This window comes from Macrobrachium nipponense, chromosome 26 (assembly GCF_015104395.2).
Source record: "Macrobrachium nipponense isolate FS-2020 chromosome 26, ASM1510439v2, whole genome shotgun sequence".
In the NCBI taxonomy this organism is placed as follows: Eukaryota; Metazoa; Arthropoda; class Malacostraca; order Decapoda; family Palaemonidae; genus Macrobrachium; species Macrobrachium nipponense.
In genome coordinates this window covers 66,195,269-66,219,612 of record NC_087215.1, presented here as the reverse complement: position 1 = coordinate 66,219,612, position 24,344 = coordinate 66,195,269, and the positions used below count along the sequence as shown (strand labels likewise).

The 24,344-nt window shown below is 38.1% G+C and overlaps 2 protein-coding genes across 2 annotated transcripts in view; both read right to left on the bottom strand.

Annotated features, from left to right (window-relative positions):
- LOC135199701 (uncharacterized) overlaps nucleotides 1-5,445 on the bottom strand; it is a 17,210-nt gene extending 11,765 nt beyond the window's left edge. Inside the window, 3 exon segments of the mRNA XM_064227857.1 lie at nucleotides 313-424; nucleotides 1,020-1,285; nucleotides 4,704-5,445. Of these exon segments, the coding sequence (XP_064083927.1) occupies nucleotides 313-424; nucleotides 1,020-1,285; nucleotides 4,704-5,402 (1,077 nt within the window). The 5' untranslated portion in view covers nucleotides 5,403-5,445.
- Nucleotides 5,443-23,751, bottom strand: LOC135200355 (uncharacterized). The gene is made up of 4 exons (XM_064228947.1): nucleotides 23,428-23,751; nucleotides 14,610-14,693; nucleotides 12,026-12,106; nucleotides 5,443-6,463 (listed from the first exon to the last, which is right to left on the bottom strand). The coding sequence occupies exons 2-4, from the start codon at nucleotides 14,672-14,674 to the stop codon at nucleotides 5,443-5,445; spliced, it is 1,167 nt and encodes a 388-aa protein (XP_064085017.1). The 5' UTR covers nucleotides 14,675-14,693; nucleotides 23,428-23,751.
- Nucleotides 23,752-24,344: the final 593 nt, after the last annotated feature.

Genomic DNA, 24,344 nt, shown 5'->3' with positions numbered 1-24,344 from the left:
GCGAGAAAGAAAAGTTAAAATAGGATTAAAATCCACACCTTCAGAATTCAGGCGCTCTACAAGAATTTCCTACATGGCTGCCATACCTTTAAATACAGTCTTTCCCCTCCTCCCAATAAAAAAACCAAATGGATGAAGCTGCAAGCACGGTCCTACATATATATATACCCCTTTCATCCATTTTCATCCATCACGAAGGGAATAAAAGATATCATCCTTCGACACGGGGAAAGATTTCCCAATAGGAATCATATCTGGTTCGTCTGATTCTCGAAGTATCATATATAAAAAAATGAATAAACTTTCTTTTACTTTAGTATGGGAGAGGTGTATGAACCACGGCTTCTCGTTTTGGTATCTATTTCGTCCATTTTCAGTCGTGGGACTTGGCAAGACATTTCCCGTTTTCGCCCATTTCCATCCCCTTCAGATGTCGTGGGAATTTTACCCATTTGTCCATTTACCTAAATGAGATTATCCTCCCTGGGATTCAAAATGGCTCCAAAATGGCGCCCGTCCCTTTTCGTCTATTTTCGTCCCCGCAATTCAGCCCAGCTTGCCACCTTTCGTCCACCTTACTACCTGAGACTCAATAAGACTCGTCTAACCGTTTCGCCTATAGTAGATTCACATCAACCGTGCATCTGATGTCTAGGCCAGTCCCTTACGACGCTCCTGATTGGCTGCTGCTGATAACCCAATCACAGGGCTGGAAACTCTCCTCAGTCTCTCTCCCTCGAGAGTTCACATAGGCAGGATGTATGTATGTTCCACCTCTCCTGAGAGACGTATCCCTCAGGAGAGGGAGAACGTAGATCCTACCCATGTGAACTTTCTCGAGAGACTGCGGAGAGTTTCCAGCCCTGTGACTGGCTTATGAACAGCAGCCAATCAGGAAAGTCGTAAGGGACTGGCCTAGACATCAAATGCACGGTTGATGTGAATCTGCTATAGCTCCCATCGGGAACACACACACACACAGAAAAAAAAAGAAAGTAAAACGCAACGTCCTCCGTTACCCTTTTCGTCCGCTTTCCTGCCTGGGGTTCCCGAGGGCCAGATTGACGGCCATGTGCCAGAGACCCCTCGTCGAGTTGACTTCAGGGACGGATATGCGATCCGGCAGGAGCCTTGCGAAGGCAGCTCTGGCCACCGACTTCATGAGCATCCCGTCCATCGAGAGGCCAGGGAGGCTTCGCCCCAAGGGCGTGGCTTCGCCTGAAACGGCGGTGCCCCCAGGGGGAGGCGCTGTGGAATCTCCGTTGACGCTGGTGGGGTCATCTGTCTGTTGGAGATACATACACAAGGGACTTGTTATTATAGTAATTAGATACGATACAAAAATATACACGAGCGCTATATATATATATATATATATATATATATATATATAGATATATATATATACTATATATATATATATATATATATATATATATATATATGCAGACACACACACTTCAAGTGAACAATTAATGAAGCTGGATAACCACAATGATCTTGCTGTAACACTGTGATACAAATACGTAAATAACATAGACATATTAGGTATTTTGCAGACTGGTTGACTTTTTTTTTTTTTCTATACAGATCTTGGGGTCATGTTTTCTCTCCTACTTAATTTCTATCGAAGCCACTGCCATTATTTGTAGAAACTACCTTTTTTATTTAGAGTTTGACTCTGTCTATGTTTCTTCTTCTTTTTTCTCTCTCTCTCTCTCTTTAGGCGAGCTTTTCAGTTACGAAGAAAAATGATTCACGTTTGCTGTTTCCATTTGTCGTTTATAGTCGAAGGACCGTTTCCTCACCTGTCGGCGACGTCTTCAGGGCTACTGATGTCACTGGAATGGTGAATTCCTATTGGTCCGTAGGTCTCAGGTCTCAATCGTACAATATACTACTATTAATTTACGGACTCATCCAGATAATGCTCAAGGGGCGACTTTCTTTTTTTTTTTTATGAAGTATCTGGTATCTTTAAAACTGAAGAGATACAATACATTAGGAACATATAATTCATCCTAAAAGTATCCAGAGGATTATTTTTTCCTCTCCAGATACCTCATCTTCAAGAACTACGAGGAAAATACGATGGGTGAAGTTAATCGAAACTTGAAGGCGGCCACATCCTACGCACAGTATGCTAATTCTGCTGATGTTGAAAAATACGAACAAAATCCATTTCATCGTCTACCTTCTTCTACGAAAGATTTCCCGCTACGTCCTCGTAAAATCCAGCAAACATCTGGGGAAACGGGTAACGACCTGACGGAGGGGGACGCCAATAGTCTTCCCCGAGATAATGAGCTGTTTCTAGTCTGTGGGCGGTTAGTAGACATCGCTCTTACTCTAGTACTTCCTGCGTATAAACCTCTGAAATGAACGGAAAATAAGCGGAACACTTTGGTGGCTACCCGGACATGCAGCACAATAACGAATAATACGACAAAGCTTCACAAGTCCCAAGCGCAAATGAAAGGGAGGATCAAAATGCGCTACGAGTAACTTTACGTAGAGTCTATTCTTTGACCTGGTTTTTATTGGGTGTCGACTCGTGTTCAGTTGAAGGAGACGGCGAAAGCTCACGAGCAGAGCTTTCATGCAAGATCCCGCGCTCTAAGCGTTACATTGCCGAATGACTACACGGCAAACTGTATGCATTAAGGAAAATGTTTTAGTTAATACGACAAAGTCAATTTCATTTTTTTTTACCAAAAATTTTCCTCGATTCGTTTTTGGTATCTTTGTAATTTCCTCTGCTCTCCAAACATTCAATTACACAATAATTTGCATCTATGGAAAGAATGACCTGACAATTTACGTTCAATGTAATAAACTTGAAATATAAATATAAGAATAACCATTAATAAACAAGTAAAATAAAACTGAAATATAAATTCAAGAGCAACCATTAATAAACAATCGAGTTTTCTGTACAGTATAATCAAGACCACCGAAAACAGATCTCTCTTTTGGTGGTCCTCGGTATAGTGTTGTATGAGCCACGCCCCATGAAACTTAAACCATGATCTGGTGGTGGCCTGTCCTATATCGTTACCGGAAGCACGACTACACTACTGAGGTTAGAGGGCTGCAATTTGGTATGCTTGCTGATTGGAGGGTGAATGATCAATATCAATTTACAGTCATCTAGACTCAGTAGTTTTAAGATCCGAAGGCGGACAGAAAAACTGCGGACAGATAAAAGTGCGGACGGACAGACAAAGCCACTATAATAGTTGTCTTCTACAGAAATCTAAAAATCAATTATTATAATGTTAACTGCAAAGTGTTCCAGTGTATATAAAAATATAGTGAAACAAATAGAAATAATATATACATGTATGTATATATATATTGTTGAACTGACGCTAAATATCCTCTGCCGATACTGCACCTATTGGCGGGTTCTCATCATTAGCTTCCGCCAATCACGGTTAGCTCCAAAGACATCAGCTGCGGATTTTTACATTAGAGGAAAAAAAACCACATTTTCATTTGTAGTCAATTATTTTGAGCAGATGCTTCTTCCAACTTTATTTTCGTTTAAAAACATATGACTTCAATAGTATGCTAAAGTGTCTGCCTTGCCAGACTTTGTATTGCCAATTCACTGTAAACCAATGATTTCCAAGTAAGTCCCATGAAAGCCTTTGGATTTCGTAATAAAAAAAGGCGAATTATGCTGTCGATAACTAGGGCGAACAGACAGAATTAGCTATCAGGAGGAAGAAGCAAAGTTGTGCTGCCAGATAAGAATAAAGATCTCGCTTGCCTGATATTCCATGCAAGACTCCGAGAAATCTTACTGGACCTTAATCTTACATTCATATGCTACTGACACTACACAATACTTCATGTTGCTTCTTACCTCGTACTGCTGAACTTTAGGAGTCTTTTTTTATCTTTTTGCCACATTCTATCATCAGCTTCTGAATTTCACTACGTGGGGAAATGGCCCTTGATAAGTCTTCTAAGCTTAGGCATGTTCACGAAGATACGTGAGCGAGTAAGCTCACCCATTCATACATTACATTTATAACTGCCAAGTTATTTCATCGTTAACTTTACCAACACTGCACCATATGTATGGAGAACTTAACGGGTTTACTGGTTTTTGGCTGAACTGCGTTCACCACCATACTGCACAGGTTTTAGCTGAGTTGTGCTCACCACCATATTCCATTATTTCCAAAGTGTGTTCTTCAGTCCAGGTCAGTTTCAAAATTCTGAATTCTTTGTCTATAACATTTTTCTGTGCCCTCTTCTTCAATTTGCTCTTCAATGTACATATTTTTACTGAAAATTTCTCCAAAACTGACTTCGTCCCATAACATTGTACATACGCATATTTCAGACTTAGGTACTGAAACCTCAGACCACCAGTGATAAAAGTGACAATAAGAGCTGTCTATAAAAATGTTTTATTGCATAAAAAATAATATACACTTAATATTCTATGCTAAGTTGACATTTGTACAAAATAGCACCCCTTGAAAAGGTGCTGACAATGAAATGCCTCTAGACGCAGCTGTAAGTCATATCTATTAGTAGTTGGAAGATTCTCCCGCTTCAGCGTGCCCTCATCCAAATAAAATCCTATTTCTTTCAACATTAAAAGCTGGTGTACATAAATAACTTGTATCTTTGCAAAACTACAGAGAAAAATGATAAATACAGTGCAATACATTTTATAGGCCTACCTTACTGACGTTTCTCTCTCTAACAGTTTCATGGGGTGGAGAGTTCGAATAACTGTTCACGGAATTTGATTTCTGCTTAGCTCTCGTAGATATGCCTCCCCCAATGAGCATAGGGGCCATATTTGATATAAGACCACCTAAAGATGAAGCTCCCTTGGCAGGGTCTGTCTCTGAGAATCCAGCACCTAGTCCTTGGCCTACAGCTTTCAGAACTGCAGGTCCCAGTCCGCTCATTAAAGACTGCAAAGGACCTGCACTATCACCCTCGAATGTTTTCGAGTTGGATCTCCCTTCTGCGCTGTAACCTTGACCTAAGGCCCCAGCAAGTAAGACAGGGGCTAAGCCACTGATCACAGACTGTACGGGACTTCTTTCTGAGTGAAGACCACCTGACCCAGAGTTTGAATTACCCAGTAGATTTTGTACAGTTCCTCCTATCAGAGCAGGTCCAAGTCCACTAAGAATGGATTGCATAGGGCTTTTGGCTTCTGAAGAAGTAGGTGACCCGTTATTTCGATTTTTCGAAGATAATCCACCTCCAACGACACTTGCCATCAACAGCGGACCGACGCCACTCACGAGGGAATGTATGAGATCAGGTTTTTGTGAACTGGGAGAACCAAGAGATCCATTTCTTTCTTTGGGTGACATTTGAGGAAATCCATTCGACAGCAGGTTTGCCCCTATGTTGCTGATCATGGAAAACATGGGATTGAAGTCTTTTGAATCAGAATTACCTTCATTTGTTCCCAGAGATTTGGACAAGAGTAGAGGCCCTAAGCCCCATAAAGGACATCAACGGACTACTATTAGCGTCGTGTGATTGCGTCTGACCATCTGTATTGAAAGCTAAGGAAAACAGCGAGGGGCCATATTTGGATACGAGTGTTCCTAAAGTGTTTGCATCCCTAAGAGGACCTTTGGAATTCATCTTGGGTGCGTTTTCTTGGACTGCTTTGTTCTCTCTCTCTTTATCCTGCCTGTTTGTGTTAGATACGCCAGATACATCTGACTGCATGACTTCTGAGTCTGTGTTGTTTTGGTTAACTGGGTCAGTGGCTCCCTTTGCATTGGCTGATTGCTTTTCTCCAACAGGAAACTTATTCACGTCAGTGTCAGGTTGGACATCTTGGTTTCCTCCTTCAGACATGAATTTCTTCGCTTCGACAACAGCACCGATAACTGATCCAATGATCGACCCTGGATTGAGACCAGTTTTCTTTTTCGTGGAGTTCTCCATCAACCCCATCAAGTCCACCAGATTGGTCTGGGAGAGATCGGGCGGTTTGAAGTTACTATTGACGAAACCGAAGGAAAGTTCTTGAACATTGGTATCTGACTGTTCTTCTTTAGGCTTTAAATACTTCCACACGGGAATGTCAACGTGTTTGTCGTTGTAACCGGTTTCGAAGAGGCGTTCGTTTGCTTTCATTCTCTCCCACTCGATTGGCACGAAATTTTCTGTGGTTGTAGATGTCTTAGTCTTCTGCTTCCCTCTGGTGGTCATTGCTACGTGTGCTCTTAAAGGCTGCATGGTGGTGCCAGCTTTCTTAATGTTATTTTCAGAATTAATACCTTTTACTTTCTTCTTATCAGACCTCTCTTGGGCCGCTGAGGCCCACTTCTGCGAAGCTGCAGGAGAAGGGTACTGAGCAATGACTGTGGGCTGGACTTTCGGCTGTGGCGTCAGTGGCTCTGAGGGCAGCAGCGCGGTGTCTCCTTTCAGTTCCTGCGGAGTTCTTGTGCCCACGAGGAGGACGCTGGAAATACAGAAATGTGATGGTCACGACAGGTTTCTTCAGTTTTATTCTTATCAATTGAAACATGTATATTTAGAAGTAGACATTTCACTATTAAAAAAGGTAGCTCTATTACTATAAGACTGGGAGAGGGTCCAAATCATATCTAAAGAAACACTTCGATAACGAATAACGCCTGATTAAGCACCAAAGATTCACTTGAAACCACCAGTTAATAATTCATTTAACATTCAGTGAATTCAAAATAAAATTATCAGCAGGGTGTCAGTGAAAACAAGAGGGGACATTGTGGACACAACAAAGTGTTGTTATCCTTGTTTGAAATAGAATCGTAACAATTAATACAATTGACATTTTTAGGGCTGAGAATATCCTCGAACCACTCGGCAAGCTTTGCATTGTCACTCACACCAAAACCGTTACGATTTAGAATCGAAATGACTCTATTCCAAAATCATAGGTACCATTGCCAGCGTCCCCTCGTTTTAAACTAATCTTGCGAGAGAGTGCTTCAAACAGAATGGTAAGGGAGCATGCTAGACAAAGCACTAGCGTACTGTAATCGAATTACCTGTCCTCTGGTTCTCAGACGTCCTTAATTCGTTTCCTAATTTGAACAAAAACTTCAAAAGTCGCTAAGATATATATACATAAATATATACATACATACATACACACGCACGCACGCACGTACACACACGCACACACACACACACACTTCTTACTAGACTGGGTTTTTAATGGTTTCAGATGACTTAGACAGTTAGGGTGAATAGAATAGAACATCTTATACAATTTAGGACAAAGGCCAAGCGCTGGGAACTGTCATGTCATTCAGCGCTGAAAGGGAAATTGATAGCATGAAGGTGAGGAAAACCTAGCACTTGCACCTTGAAACAATTTTCAGAGAAGGTGGAGAGTCAGATGGAAGGACAAGAATATGAACGGAGGTACAGTAAAAGAAATGGCCGATGCTGCAGCTTAGAGGGGCCGAAAGGTCGCTGCAAGGACCCTTAAGTAATGCCTACAGTGTAATACGTGAGGTGCGCTGACGACATTAACCCCCTACGGAGAGATGGGATGAAGAACATCAACAGGTTGTCTCAATTACTCTCATGGCTCCCATAAGACCTCTGGGCATTTGGTATATTGTAAATGGACCTTTTAGTTCGTTTTTAGTAATACACAAGAGATTAAAACTTTCTCTGTTTTATTCCCTTCGTCCCCCCCACCACCCCACTGTGGATTGTATTCTGGGTTACCGAGGCTCACAAATGTATAGTCACAGATCCAAGCGCAACTACTGCTTGTTTTGTAACAAGAGTGGAATACTCAGAATTGCCGAAAATTACAGAACAGAGAAGCTTTGTGACTAAGGACAAAGAATAAAGACTACAGCTAGAGAGAGAGAGAGAGAGAGAGAGAGAGAGAGAGAGAGAGAGAGAGAGGAGGAGGAGGAGGAAGCACGTTTAACAGGCATGAAGTCCTGGAAGGCGATTCAACACGAAAGCCTCTTTTCATTCCAGGCTTGCGATGGGAACATTTCCAGACCTCCCGTTTTCCAGGCAACATGCCACCTGGCTGATTAGACGTGGGGGGAGTTTGGGTACCCGGGGAAAGAAAAGGCTGGTCGTGACATGAAAAGACTGCTCGAAGGGCAAAAGGATTTTGTAGGCTTCGGTCCGAATGAGATATAACCTCTGGAAGGTTTTTTATTCTGGCACCGATATGTTCGCTGGAAATTCTGGAAGGAAATCTCTTCTTGCCTTCCTCGCGATCGGTAATGGTCGTGATTCTTGTTCCTGGAAGTGATTTATTCATCTTTTGAAGTTTTTATTATTATTATTATTATTATTATTATTATTATTATTATTATTATTATTATTATTATTATTATTATTATTATATCCGCCTCGCAGTCATTTTACGGCCCATAAACTTTCTGTATTACTGCTTTTTAACTTTCGAAACAAAAAGGTCAACAGATGGCCAGAGAGATTATCAACATTCCTATTACTAATTATCAATGTTGATAGCAACAGTACACTGATGTGTATGATCTTGCCGGTTCTGTTGGTATCTTCAAGACACCAGTTACGGATTGTGTAAGTATGTGAACTTTAATATAGATACGATTGCTTGTTGCGTATTATTTTCACACACGAACGAAGTCCCTTAAGCGAGAAGAAATTCAGGAATGCAAATCAGTCCCTTTCTCATTGCTCATTAAGAAAATAAATATTGCTAAGTTAATATTGCCTAAAAATCCCATGCTGTTAATATTAACTGGTTTAGGGGAGGATTATCAATTATAATTGATTGGCTTAGGGAGGTTTATAAATCAATTTTTATTGGTTAAGGGAGATTTGTAAATTAATCTTTATTTAAGGGAGGTTTATAAATTAATTTTTATTGGTTAGGGGAAGGTTTAAATTAATCTTCATTTGTTAGGCGAGGGTTATAAAATTAATTTCTATTGGTTAGGGGAAGGTTATAAATTAATCTTTATTGGTTAGAGGAGGTTTATAAATTATAATTTAATTTTTGCTAGTTAGGGGAGGGAGGGCTATAAAGTTCATCTTTAATTTGTTATGGCGAGGTTTATAAAAATTAAATTCTATTAGTTAGGGGAGGTTTATAAATTATAATTTAATTTTTGCTAGTTAGGGGAGGGCTATAAATTAATCTTTATTTGTTAGGCGAGGTTTCTAAAAATTAATTTCTATTAGTTAGGGGAGGTTTATAAATCAATCTTTATTGGTTAAGGGACGTTAATAAAATAATTTTTATTATATACATAATTGTATATATATATATATATATATATATATATATATATATATATAATATATATATTTCATATATATATATATATATATATATATATATATATATAACATCATACATATATATATATATACATACATATATATATATATATATATATATATATATATATATATATATATATGTATATATATGTGTAAGTATGTATGTATGTATAACTGAATCACGAAAGTTAGGAACGTGATAAATCCATAAATAAAGATATATGCCACGAAGGAAAAATAAACGAAGGAGTAACTGCGAGACCTTTCGACGTTTCCACGTCCTTTACTGAGCAGAACTGACATACATGGAACAAAAGACAAAAGAAGAAGATTCGTATAACTGACAGATAGGGATTTTAAAGAGATTACTACCTAGAATCCGACACACCTGGAAGAGAGTAACCTTCCCAAACAAGCATAAACAATATTTGGATAAAGAAATTGAATACATAAGAAAAATAGGGAAAGAAGGGATTAGCTATCCTTCACATATATTAGATATTTGTTATAATAAAGCCCACAAAAAGTTTTATAGTGCAAGTAACACGCAGAAAGAAAATTTTAAGACCATTCTCAGTTTGCCTATTTTTAACGGATTTGAAACCATTAAATCATTGTTAAAAGCTTTTAATGTCAACCTTGTTTTCTCCTATAATAACACACTAAATGGAATGTTAATAAAAAATAGCCCCAGAGAAAGCAACAACATAATATATAAAATTCTATGTATGGATTGTCCCTCATTTTATCTCGGACAGTCTAGCAAGGGCCTAGAAGTAAGGCTAAACCAGCATAAATATTCTGTAAAAACTGGGCAAACATCTAATGCAATATTCATTCATTTAAGTGAAAACAACCACCGAATAAATTGGGTTGGTAGTTCAGTATTGCAAGGTCAAGAGATGTCTTTTCACAAAATCTTTTAGAATCTGCTTTAATACAACTTACTTTTCATTGTAATTTCAATGTTAGTCGTGGCCTTTTTCATTTAGACCCTTGTATTTGTAACATGTTTAAGAAAGACCTCAAAGATATAATTACAGACTTAAATAAAAATTAGTTGCCTTTGAGTTATCTTCGTTGTAATGTATGTCTAACCTGTATTGTGAATATGTATTGTGAACATGGTTTTGTTTACCAAAGTTCTGAACAGCTGTCACCTATAATTCTTTAATTGTCTTGTCCTTGTATCTGAGATGGTTATCTTAAACTTTTAATAGCATCCATTGTTTATGCTTGTTTGGGAAGGTTACTCTCTTCCAGGTGTGTTGGATTCTAGGTACTAATCTCTTTATAATCCCTATCTGTCAGTTATATGAATCTTCTTGTTTTGTCTTTTGTCCCATGTATGTCAGTTCTGCTCAGTAAAGGACGTGGAAACGTCAAAAGGTCTCGTAGTTACTCCTTCGTTTATTTTTTCTTCGTGGCATATCTTTTTCTATATATATATATATATATATATATATCTATATATATATATATATATATATAAGATATATATATGAGAGAGAGAGAGAGAGAGAGAGACATGGTTAAGCAGAGTTTATTGCTAAGGATGAATTTGTCCTTCGTCATAAAATGAGATATTGCCAAAGTTTGTGTAATCTTATCAATCAGTTCCACTTTGCCATCTTCACATCCACTTCTTTATGACTTTAATATCTAAAAGCATGTCATTCATAGCCATTCCAGACTTTTAATTGCAATCTTACAAACATACCTGCAATAACACGCACAAAGCAAACCCCATATTGCGTTGGCGCGCCTGCACACACACACACACACACACACACACACAGACGCAAAACCGAGCAGGAACATTAATGAATCCAACCCTGATAAGTTCTTTTAAAAATTCCGTTCCAGGGTATTTGTTCAAGTGGAATTTCCGGAGTGATTAACTGCTCATTCATAATCCAGAGGCTGCAATGATCTGTATGTATCAAAGGAATGTCATTAACATATTCCCAATATTCAAGAATGATCTTATTTTTGTTTTTTATAATCATTCAACAGTTTTTGTGTGTGTGTGTGTTCTCAGCTTCACATTTCTTCAACTCAGAATGCTTGGAAATTATAAACTGTGAAAAGAACGAACTAGCATAATTTAATCTATCATTACGATATCTGTCCTGCAATTTATTTAAATTTTCCATTTCTGTTTTGCGCTGAATAAAAATCAACCATAAAATAAGGAAGAAAAAACTTGGAAAATCGTTTTCGATACTACGCTGATGCACGAGATCCTATAAGTTCTAGGTTATAATATCACCAATTTGTGGATGATGGCATAAAAAAAATTCATTTCGTTTTTGACAAGTTCAGAAGAGTTCAGTCTCCACACTTCCAGTAATAATAATAATGAAGCATGTGATGACCAGTCACTTTTTTTAAGGTTAAGGATAAACAACATAAAATATGAAATAAAACATCGTTTCATACCTGTTCCGAAACGAGCGAGATAAGAAAAGAATGAGATCAAAACAGATTAGATAATAATAAAAAACAAAAACAAAAACAAAAAATCAAAATAAAATTCCGTTCCATACCTGTTCAGGACGGGCGAGATAAGAAAAGAATGAGATCAAAACAGATTAGACAATACTGCAAAAATAAAATAAGGAACAAGGAAAATAAAATAGATAACAAAATATTACAAAATAAAAATTAAATTAAAGATAAAAAAAGAAAAACAATACAAAACAAATAAGACTAAAATTCCATTCCATACCTGTTCAGGACGAGCGACACCACCAGAAAAACCAGGACCATGATTGCCGGCTTCATAGAACGAGGCTTCATGTTCCATAATCTGGAAAATGAAAAAAAAAATAATTCATTATAAAATATCAAATATCACAAACCATGTCCAGAGCATTATAATTCTCAAGTCTCTGAGTTGATGCATAAATGAGAATTGCTCACTAGCAATTCTCATTTATGCACGAAATGTATGTCTAACATCAAAATATGTGAAATGATATGAAGAGCATTTGCTTACCAAGAGATTGTACATACATTTACATTGAAATGTATGTCTAACATCAAATTATATGAAATATGAAGAGCATTTGCTTACGAAAAGATTATACATACATCTCCATTATTCTCCGTGCAGACACACTGGACATTCTACGTGAAATGCACAATATCTAACACTAAATATTGTATAATGACAGGACGCAAGAGGAATTAGTGTATGAAAAACATGTGACAGTTACAACGAGTTACAAGGATCACGATGTCTCAAAGACTTATTAGTCCATCCGAGGAGACATCATGTGCTCACTTAACCTCTAGGAGCAGGCTTTAATGTTCATTCACAGTGTCCTTCTAAGGATTTTGTGTGGGTTTCTTTAAAACTCTTCGACACTGTTGCTGTTTGTGACTTCTGGTGGCAGTTTATTCCACGTGTCACATATTTTGTATGTGACACATGTTGTACAGAATGACTTAAGAGAGAGAGAGAGAGAGAGAGAGAGAGAGAGAGAGAGAGAGAGAGAGAGAGGAATCAGCTACGATCAATACATAGAAAATGCTTGTTGCGTCTTTGGTTTTGCAAATCTCGGAGAAACAAATCGTCCAACTTCTCTTTATCTTACTGCTGTTGAAATCTAAAGGCGTTGATATGCAAATACTCTATCCCATGTCTTCGAGCTCACAATCATATGGATTTTGACATATCTAATTTTGGGAAGGAGAGTCTATCTATGGGCGACCTTTCCAGGATTTAGGATCAGAGTAACTGGGTCTCCTTCTCCATCCTATCTCAGTTTTCAAAGCGCTCAGGGGATCAGACCTCACGCTCAGTGACAGTCTTCTCAAGGGGGGTGAGGAAGTTGTTACTTAATGGGGGACTTTCATTATCTATCCTTTGTTCAAAAAAAAAGGCAAAGAAACGGACAGGACCAATAATAATAATAATAATAATAATAATAATAATACTAATAATAATAATACCATGGGACACCAGAGTAGAAGAAGAGAGAGAGAAAAGATTGATAAGTATCAAGACTTAAAAATAGAAATAAGAAGGATATGGGATATGTTAAGTGGAAACTGTACCCATAATCATAGGAACACTATGAGGCATAATCCCAAGATCCCTAAAAGAGGAACCTGGAAAAACTAGATGCCGAAGTAGCTCCAGGACTCATGCAGAAGAGTGCGCTCCTAGAAACAGCGCACATAGTGAGACAAGTGATGGACTCCTAATGAGGCAGGGTGGAACCCAGAACCCCGCCCCCCCCCACCCCCCCCCCCCCCCATACTATGATACCACCCAATTGATAAGGATGACGTGATAAGCCAAATAAAAAAGAGAAAGAAAAAATATAAAAATTATTTGATTATTAGACCTACCATATTCAATATGGACCAGCCCAACCGGGCCACTGACTTGAAATTCAAGCTATAAAAGAATGTAGTTTTAATTAGAAAGAAGTAGCAGATAGTAATAATAATAACAACACTCAGAAAGCCCATTTATTTCTTTGAATGTGGAACTCAGTGCCTTCTTCTGTGCTTCCCTTAGTCTGTTTTAAAAAGATGGCCCATCTTCTAAAGAGGAATTCTGTGGACAGCATTTTATTTTTTATACTTTCTACACTGTTCCTCACCTTTGCCAAACCTGAGGTGATGTGTCCAGGAACACACTAACAAACGACTTAAACAGTTATGATTGACGTTAATTGTGGATTTAATTAGGATCCATCGCTAATATAATATTCTATGGCTTTACTAATGAGCAATTACTGTGACGTCACTGGGAAGCCAGAATTAAAGTCGTTTTTAAATGACATTTACCATGATGAGACTCGGCATTATGCCTGATCACAGAGTCATCATTTATTCATGAAACTGTTCTCTCTCTCTCTCTCTCTCTCTCTCTCTCTCTCTCTCTCATGGTTGCTTTATTATCATTATTACTATTATTATTGAAATATTTCTCTCTCTCTCTCACATGGTTGCTTTATTATCATTATTACTATTATTATTGAAAGATATTTCATCTCTCTCTCTCTCTCTCTTCTCTCTCTCTCTCTCTCTCCCCATCATGGTTGCTGTATTATCATTATTACTATTATTATTGAAAGATATTGCTGAATCAGCGGCATTTAACTTGTAAATAGTCTTCTCTATTATTATTATTATTATTATTATTACTATTCATAAAGATCAACCTATTTCTAAAATAGAGAAAAAAAATCTGTCCTCGTATCACTAGAAACAGCTGTTGCTCATTACTCCAAAGTGTAGACTGACAGAAATCACGCATATTTCAACTTCCAAACCAGGGCGCCAGCGGACATTACCTTCTCAGCGATGTGAATCTGCAGTGGACAGAGGTGGTCGGACCCGTTTTGTGAAAATTCCCCATGGCTGGGTTCTCCTCCTTCCTGAAAATACGAGCAAAAGATGTCATTAGGGAACTTGGTTTGGGAAAATGTGGATGCGGAAGGAAATTGAGAATAACTGAAAAATGACAACGTCTTACGCTGCGCACCGGTAGAATGTTTGCATTCAGAAAATCAACACAGCTTTCTCTCTGCAGTATTCAGAATTAAAGATAAAATTCCGATGTTCGGCCCACTTTGCACAATTACACTGACCCCTAACAGCTGGACCACTTCCCATTACTGCTACGCAGACCACTCATTTCTCTGAGTTTCCAAGACTTTTGTCGAAGTTCTCAGAGTTCCATCGGAGGGGTCTTCCAATATCCGCAATTGCTGGGGAGGCATTGGGGGGCGGGGGGGCGGGGGGTGGGGGGGTGGGGGGGCAGAGGGGAAGGGTGGGCGAAGGGGAAGGAAGGTGGAGCATTGGAATAAAAAAAGGGGTTCTATTATGTCTAGAAGCTAAACAGATACACCTGGTAATTATACCAATCTATAAGCAAAGGTACCGAACAAGAGAATGGAAAAAAAACCACTTTATATTCTGTCTAGAAACATTATATATATATATATATATATATATATACTATATATATATATAGATATATATATATATATATATATATATATATATATATATATATACTATATATATATAAGGCAATAATGATTATTTATCCGTAAAGATACGGAACAAGATAATGAAAATAAGCACTTTATCATATTCTGTTTAGAAGTTATACAGGTAATGAACGAATATCATACGTTTTTATCAGTAAATATGAGGAAAGAATGAAAATGTAGACATTAGAGCGAAAATATTATTTACACATTAAGCAGTTAAGGTACGGTGCGTGAGAGAGGATATGATCAACAGGGTCCATATGTCAACCTTGATAGACAACACCAAGGTCTATATATCAACCTTGCTAGACAACACCAAGGTCTATAATATCAACCTTGATAGACAACACCAAGGTCTATATATCAACCTTGATAGACAACACCAAGGTCTATATATCAACCTTGATAGACAACACCAAAGTCTATATATCAACCTTGATAGACAACAACGAGATCTATATATCAACCTTGATAGACAACACCAAAGTCTATATATTCAACCTTGATAAACAACACCAAGGTCCATATATCAACCTTGATAGACAACACCAAGGTCTATATATCAACCTTGATAGACAACACCAAGGTCTATATATCAACCTTGATAGACAACACCAAGGTCTATATATCAACCTTGATAGACAACACCAAGGTCTATATATCAACCTTGATAGACTACACCAAGGTCTATATATCAACCCTTGATAGACAACACCAAGGTCTATATATCAATCTTGATAGACAACACCAAAGTCTATATATCAATCTTGATAGACAACACCAAGGTCTATATATCAATCTTGATAGACAACACCAAGGTCTATATATCAATCTTGATAGACAACACCAAGGTCCATATATCAATCTTGATAGACAACACCAAGGTCCATATATCAACCTTGATAGAAAACACCAAAGTCTATATATCAACCTTGATAGACAACACCAAGCTCCGTATATCAACCTACGGTTTCACTAAAATTTGAAGAAGTCATAACACAAACATCGCATAAGTAACAACACAAACACTGAGTTTTTACCTAAAATCTGAAGCAGCCATTGAACAAACGTTATCTCGAAATACTAACCAAGCAGTCAGCAGGAATTTCTCCTTTTCTTAAACACAATTTTCTACGTGATGATATTGACACGTTTATTTTTCACTCGTCATTCTTTGTTATTTAGCCACCAGCTGAGTCCCGCGGATGCGACTGAACTTTCTACACTAGCCAAAATCGTTATGCGGTTAGCGTCGTGGCATGTCGCTAAGATGTCGCGGGTTCGCGTCTCCCCCAGGGCGATGCATGATCATTTGCTATGTATCTTGATCAGTTACTACTGCAGTGTGGTGCCTGCGGCGGTAGGAGGTTGAAACCAACATTCTTTGGAAGCTTGAATTTGAAGTCAATGGCCCCTTTGGCGTGCTCGTTCCATGTGAACAGGCTCCATTTACTGACATAATAATAAAGAAATATCGTCCCACGCATGTCGAACATCCAGCACGAGCACAGACACACACGCTCCAGATGTGCTATGATTTCTGAATACTTCTCCATTCTCTACAGACGTCACCCTCCTCTCTCCGCGCGTCAGAATTGTGAATTATTCACTCGTCAACTTCCGCTGATGTTAGGGAACTTTCTGCACGCGCAAGCATATGCTACGCTTCTCAATTCGTCCCAAGTTTGGTCTCCTAAGTATCAGCGATTTCTACACAAACTCAGTCACTGAAATCTACCTTTTACCTCGTCTCTCACTTCTTCCTAATGAACACTATATCCTTTGGAAGTTTGAATTTCAGGTCAGTGGCCCCTTTGGTGGGCTTGTTCCGTGTGAGTGGGTTTCCTCTCCTGAAAAATGATGATAATTATGTTGACACAAACTTTCGATAAACACGGAGATGGGGACACAGGTGTGGTTTTCATTTTCCTCTGGAGATGAAAGGAAGGTATATCGTCCTCTTGAGGCTTGACGATGTCCAGAAATTTCTAGAATTTTTAGAACTTAAATGGAATGAGAAATTCGGAAGACTAAGTGCGCACAAAATTATTTACTATAGATGCAAAAAAAAAAAAAAAAAATAAAATTAAATAAATAGAACTTAAAAGGAATGAGAACGTCGCAAGACTAAGTGTGCACAAAATTATTTACTATGATACCTCTTCTTCTTTTCTTACCCAGCTTTTTCCCATTTTTATATGGGGTCGCCGTTTCGGATGAGCCGTTTTCCATCTATTCTATCTTGCACTTCTGCCTCATCAATTCCCTTCTCAGTTAAATCTCCCACTCACACAGTCCTTCCATCTGTTTCTTGGTCTCCCCTCTCTTTCTTCTTCCTTGCACCTCCACCTCCCCATAGTATGTATCCCAGCGTGGTTCTCATCTCTCCTCAACAGGTTGTCCATACCATCTCAGGCCTCCCCTCCTTGCACTTTCTTGATACTTCCACCACCTTAGTTGACCCCCTTATGTAGTCATTCTGATCCCTATCCACTATTGTTACCCCAGGACATCACACCTAAGCATTCTCATTTCTGCCACATCCATCTTCTTGCTCTGCTTTTCATGCTTGCGTTTCCCGATACCATACAGCATTGCTGTTCTTACCACCGTCTTGTGAAATTTTCCTTTTAACCTAAGCGGCACTCTTTTTGTCACAAAAGAACTCCCAGAGCGCTCTCCAGTTGTTCCAGCCTGCCTGTACCCGATGTTTTACTTCTTCTTCCATACTTCCTCCAAGCATTAACAAAAGATCCCAAATACTTAAACTTTCAACTCTCCTTATTTTTGCTCTCCACCAAGCTGAATACTTTCTCTATCATCCCCCTCAGTGGGTGGTACCACATATATTCTGTCTTGGATCTACTTATTCTCATTCCTCTGTCCCTCCAGTACTTGTCTCCATCTTTCCAATTTCAATCCAGATCTTCCCTGCTCTCTGCACACAGAACAATAATCATCCGCATACAATATGTTCCATGGTACTGTCGCCTTACTTCCTCTATTATAACATCCATCACTATGTTAAAGATAAATGGGCTCAGAGCGACCCCTGGTGTAATCCTACTCTCAACCTCAAAACCTTCTGTCTCCCCCAACAACGCTCCTCACTCTGGTAAATACATTCCGGTACATCTCTTGTATCAATAGCCACATACTATTCTGGCACCATCTTCTCCCTCAGGCTCCTCCATACCTCCCTTGTCCTCGGGACTCTGTCCATAAGCCTTTTCAAGGTCAATGAATACCATATGTAGATCCCTTTTGTCTTTCCCCGTAATTTCTCCATTATTTGCCTCAGACAAAATTATAACCATCTGTTGTTCCCCTTCCCTTCATAAATCCCATCTGCTCTTTACCTATTTTGGACTTCTTCTCTCAGTCTAGCATCTATCATCCTTTCCCGTATCTTCAAAGTGTGGGACATCAATTTAATCCCCTATAAATACCACACTCTTGCGTATGCAGGAGTTATATTACTATAGATCCAAATAATAATAACATAATAATAATAATAATAATAATAATAATAATAATTAATAAAATAATAATTATAATAATAATAAAATAATAAATAAATAAATAAATAATAAAAAATAAATAAATAAATCCCCAGGGAAGTTCCTCTAGAAATAAGTTTGAAGACGAAAAAACAGCGAGAGAGAGAGAGAGAGACACCGACGAGAGAGAAGAGAAGAGAGAGAAGGCAATCAGTTTTGACACATTTTCGGAAACATAATAACGGATGTTGGTTTTGTCTACTAACATCCAGACTGACATAAATTCAGACCTGTCTCAGAACATTCGACGGAGAGAGAGAGAGAGAGAGAGAGAGAGAGAGAGAGAGAGAGAGAGAGAGAGAGAGATTTGTCTCTTGACATGCTAAGATTGAGAATTCCCAGAGATGTAGCTAACCATCACGACACAAAACCATAACCACGGTCTTAATATCTGAACCGCGTAAACAGCCGTCGGCTTTCGCAGCCGTCGGCTTTCGCGGAGAAACGGGACGCGCGGTCGATGGATTACCGACCGTTAGCCTGAACAGGCTGAGATGGGAAGAGTCATCTACTACTACAGGCTGCGCGGCCCGATATAATTAGCCCCAGCCGATGCTCCTTCTAGACAAGAATGACCGCCGCTATATTTCTATGTTATTTTGATCCTGTAAAATATATCATCATTATTCATTATGAATATAATGTGCGAAAGCCTTGGGGGTGCGTCTACGCTTCAAAAGTGAAACGAATACAGAACCAAAACATCACAATTACGTAACACAGTATTGGAATTAAGTCTCTACACTGCAGTAAATCTGGTCAAAGACATGTCGGCAACTTATCAAATACACAACACAAACATTATGCACACTAATTAATAACAACTTACGGTCACTGCCTACTTTCAACCTGTTTGATAATTGTATGCGACAAGTTGCCGTCATTCGTTGACGACGTTCTACCAAAGATAGGACGCACTTTTAAGGGAGGTTTGTTTGTTTGTTTGTATGGTGTTTTGACGTTGCATGGAACCAGTAACGGTTATTCAACAACAGGACCAACAACAGCTTAACGTGACTTCCGAACCACGTCGAGAGTGAACTTCTATCGCCGGAAATACACTTACATTGCATACATACAGCATTACATCAACGCACACCCATATATACATATATTCACACACAGACATAAATACAAATATATATACGTACATGCACCCACGTGTTCTACACGTACGGTACCCTCACGTATATAACCACACATAAATACAAATATATATACGTACATGCACCACCGTGTTCTACACGTACGGTACCCTCACGTATATAACATTTATCATTTGTGACAGTCATTCAGTTTCCCGTTAGATGTCGCGGTAAATGGCCGCTTCGCGTTCTTACCAAAACGGTAAATACAATACTACACCAGGATGCGTACCGCACATGTGAATGTTCAACCGCGCATGCGTATTGCAAGAGTATATAGTTATTAATGCACTCTGTTGATGAAGATTCTTTGTTGATACAGTTATCAATGATGCTTTGACGGGACTCTAAACAGAGAGAGAGAGAGAGAGAGAGAGAGAGAGAGAGAGAGAGAGAATTACGTGAACCTCTCTCTATAATGGCGATGTGGTTAACTTAGCTTTTAAGGGACTATAAAAAACAACACGAGGGGAGAGAGAGAGAGAGAGAGAGAGAGAGAGAGAGAGAGAGAGAGAGAGAGTTATGTGAACCTCTCTCTCTCTATAATGGTAATGTGGTTAACTTCGCTTTTAAGGGACTATGAAAAACAAGGCGAGGGGAGAGAGAGAGAGAGAGAGAGAGAGAGAGAGAGAGAGAGGGGGGGGGGTTATGTGAACCTCTCTCTCTCTCTCTCTCTCTCTCTCTCTCTCTCTCTATAATGGTAATGTGGTTAATTTCGCTTTTAAGGGATTATAAATAAACAACACCAGGAGAGAGAGAGAAAAAGTTATGTAAACCTTTCTCTCCATAATGGCGACGAGTGGTTAACTTCGCAGATTGTTAATTATTTTTCCTATAATATAAGAGCTGACAGAAGTAATTACTATATAGGGAATCTGAAGAATAATTACTATATTAGCGGAACTTAAACGGGCTTCCGGAGAGAGACGAGCGTATGTATGCTATGTTAGTATGCATGTATGTATGAATGAATGTATGCAAGGTCTACAGATTATGTATGTATAGATTTCGTCGGAATTATTTCCCTGTTCCGCTTATCCCGGTGGACTATAAACAAATTTTGTATCATTCCCTAAAGAACAATTAAATAAATAAATAAATAAAAAGATTTAATTCACTTAATAATTCCGTCTCAACTTCAAGGTGTCAAACTTCGACGAGCGATGGTTTGAAGTTTTGAAACCTAATGAGGATACGGGCCCGTCTCACTATTGTCTTGTTTGTTTCAAATGAAATAAAGAGTCCTGGGACGGATGGCCCTGGGAGGGGGGTGGGCGGTGGAAGGAGGGAAGGTGGAGAGAAAGGGGTGGGTGGGGGGGTGGGATGAGACGAGAAAGGAGGAGGGGTGGGGGGGGGGAAGGTGGAAGGGCGTGAGGAGGAGGGGGAGAAAAGATAGGGGAAGGAGGGGGATGACAGCACAGTCTATTCTGTGAGGTTACTGAACCTGATCTACGGCTCTCGATGTTGTAAAAAAAAAATTTTTAAATCTAAAAAAAAAATCCTTGGAACTGTATTACTGTCCTTATTTAAAAAAAAAAAATTAATAATAATCATAATTAATGTAGTCCTATCTTTGCGATCGCTTTATCACAATAATTAATGCTGAAAAAGTTATACAAGTCACTAATGAGGTATCCAAACGACAACTAATTATTACTTATTTAATAATTGAGCCTTCCAGTCAACACTGCTAATCTCTTAATAATTGTTTCATTTTACATTTTATATAAGGGAATACAAAATGATGCTTATGATACGTCGTAGTCCATGATGCTGATCTGTAAAAGAGAGAGAGAGAGAAAGAGAGAGAGAGAGAGAGAGATAAAACAAGGCTCACGATTAGGAATAGTCCACGAAAAGGAATGAGAGAGAGAGAGAGAGAGAGAGAGAGCTAACACAATGTCCACGATAGGCGGAAGTTCACGAAAAGGAATGAGAGAGACAGAGAGAGAGAGATAACACAACGTTCACGATAAGCGGAAGTCCACGAAAAGGAATGAGAGAGAGAGAGAGAGAGATAACACAATGAGAGAGAGAGAGAGAGAGAGAGGAGAGAGATAACACAATGTCCATGATAAGCGGAGGTCCACGAAAGGGAATAATATGGAGATATAGGGACCGATATTCATAAAAGAAAGAAAGAAAAAAAAAACTGGCTACCTGGCAACACCTTCGGCTGCGAGATGTAGGACAATACTTTCTTTTTAAGGTCGCTATTCTTCATGTTCAACCGAAGTGAACATGGACTCGGGGTCAACATTCTTTGTTTGTGCAACTGTTACAGAGGAAGAAAAAACAGGGAACAACATATATATATATAGATCTTAGGCCAAAAGGAGAGGGTTGAGGAAAGTAAGATGGAAGAAAGAGAATACGACCGGAGGTACTGTAAAGGGAATGAAAGAGGTTGCAGGCAGGGGCCGATAAATAGCAATTGACGGTTTCAGAACCTTGAAAGGGATTCAACACGACAATGAAAAGGATTATGTATTAATACGGAGTTATAAATAGTGAGAGAATGAAAGGAAAAAATACATCACGATAATTTACACTAATGTGGGTGGGTTTTTCCTCATTATCAATATAACCTTCCAAATAAAACGAACAGTTCAGTCTTATATTAATACTATGTAATATGCATATATATATATATATATATATATATATATATATCTATATACATTATATATATATAATATATCATTTATTCTTATAATAATATATATATATATATATATATATATATATATATATATATATATATATTATATATATATATATAGATATATACATATACACATATATAATATATATATATATATATATATATAATATATATATATATACATATTATATATATATATATATATATATATATATATATACATATATATACATATATATATATATATATATATATACATATATATATATATATATATATATATATATATATATATATATATATATATATATACATATAATACATATATACTATATATATATATATATATATATATATATATATATATATATATATATATATATTATATATATATATGTGTGTGTGTGTAAATTCTGCTAACAATAGGATACGACTCAAGTATAAAAGGCCCATTAATAAAAACGCTTGTTTAATGCTAAGGACTATATTCTGGGTATACTGAATCCCACCCTTATCAAATTGTGAATGACAGAAGAAGTTACATTGGCGAAATATATAGTCTGTGTATGTGTATGTAAAATGGACATGAGGGACACTGATAAAGAACTGCTGAAACCTCCATTTACAATTATGAGCCCATCGACTGATTAAGCTCATTTCAACGAATACAAAACTACAAAATCTAAAAAAAAAAAAGAAAAATAAAGTCACGTTCAAACTCTGCCTGTACTACACAGCCTCACCTTTGCGTTGAGCTTTAAGAATTCCACGTAAATCTCCCCATCCAATCCCAAGCTCCGATAACAGAGACTCAAGTCTGCCAAGAAATGTTCAAATCACTTGACCTCACGGCATGATGAATTCAGCAACACGAGTTCGACACACCACGAATTTGCTGTCATCTCCGATCCTGCTTCCACCGAGATGAAAAGCTAATCCATTTGGACAGTCCGTAAGCGTTCCGTCGAGTGATTGGTATGAGGAAGTTATAAATGAAAAACGTTTCTCTCAACTGTCGATAAACGTTGGGCGTCACGTTCACCGTCAACACAAGTGACTCCCAGAAGAGAGACTGAACGCTGCCTCTGACCTGCATAGTTGTCAACCTCACGGAGAGAAATCAGGCTAAAGTTGCCACGTATGGTTTATCCCACGTTCATTACTCTTATCATAAACGAACGTCAAATCATATTCTATTTGATATACCTGTATAAAACCTTAAGACTTATGATTCCCGCTTGAATGTTCTTTCATATTATTATGTTTCCCGTCAAGTAACAGCCCGTTTTGTAAGTAAAAATGAATAAAATCAAATTCAAATAGGCAACTCGATCGTCCGCTTCATTCTGCTTCGGAGTTTATGCTTTTGTGATTAACAAAACTTCCACTTTACTGACGATGCTTCATCCAAACTTAAGACTCCAGGAATAATGAAAGTTTTTTTTCGGCATCCGGGAAAAAAGTCAATATTCAGTGCCTGAAAACTCCGCCATCACCAGGCTGAAATCCCGAACTTTCGAAGCCCTGCTCCCTAACTGTAAATTCCAGTTCATTCGGCAACATGGCCCACTTACGCTGAGGCGCCATAGACGGCTTTGGGAAAAGATTAATGAAGATATTTCTTGATTTATATATATATATATATATATTATATATATAT

Coding starts and splice junctions, on each gene's coding strand:
- LOC135200355 (XM_064228947.1), bottom strand. CDS start 14,674: ATGGGGAATTTTCACAAAACGGGTCCGACCACCTCTGTCCACTGCAGA. Junction 12,107..14,609: donor AGATTCACATCGCTGAGAAG/GTAATGTCCGCT, acceptor TTCATTTTCCAG/ATTATGGAACATGAAGCCTC. Junction 6,464..12,025: donor GTGTCGCTCGTCCTGAACAG/GTATGGAATGGA, acceptor CTGTATTTCCAG/CGTCCTCCTCGTGGGCACAA.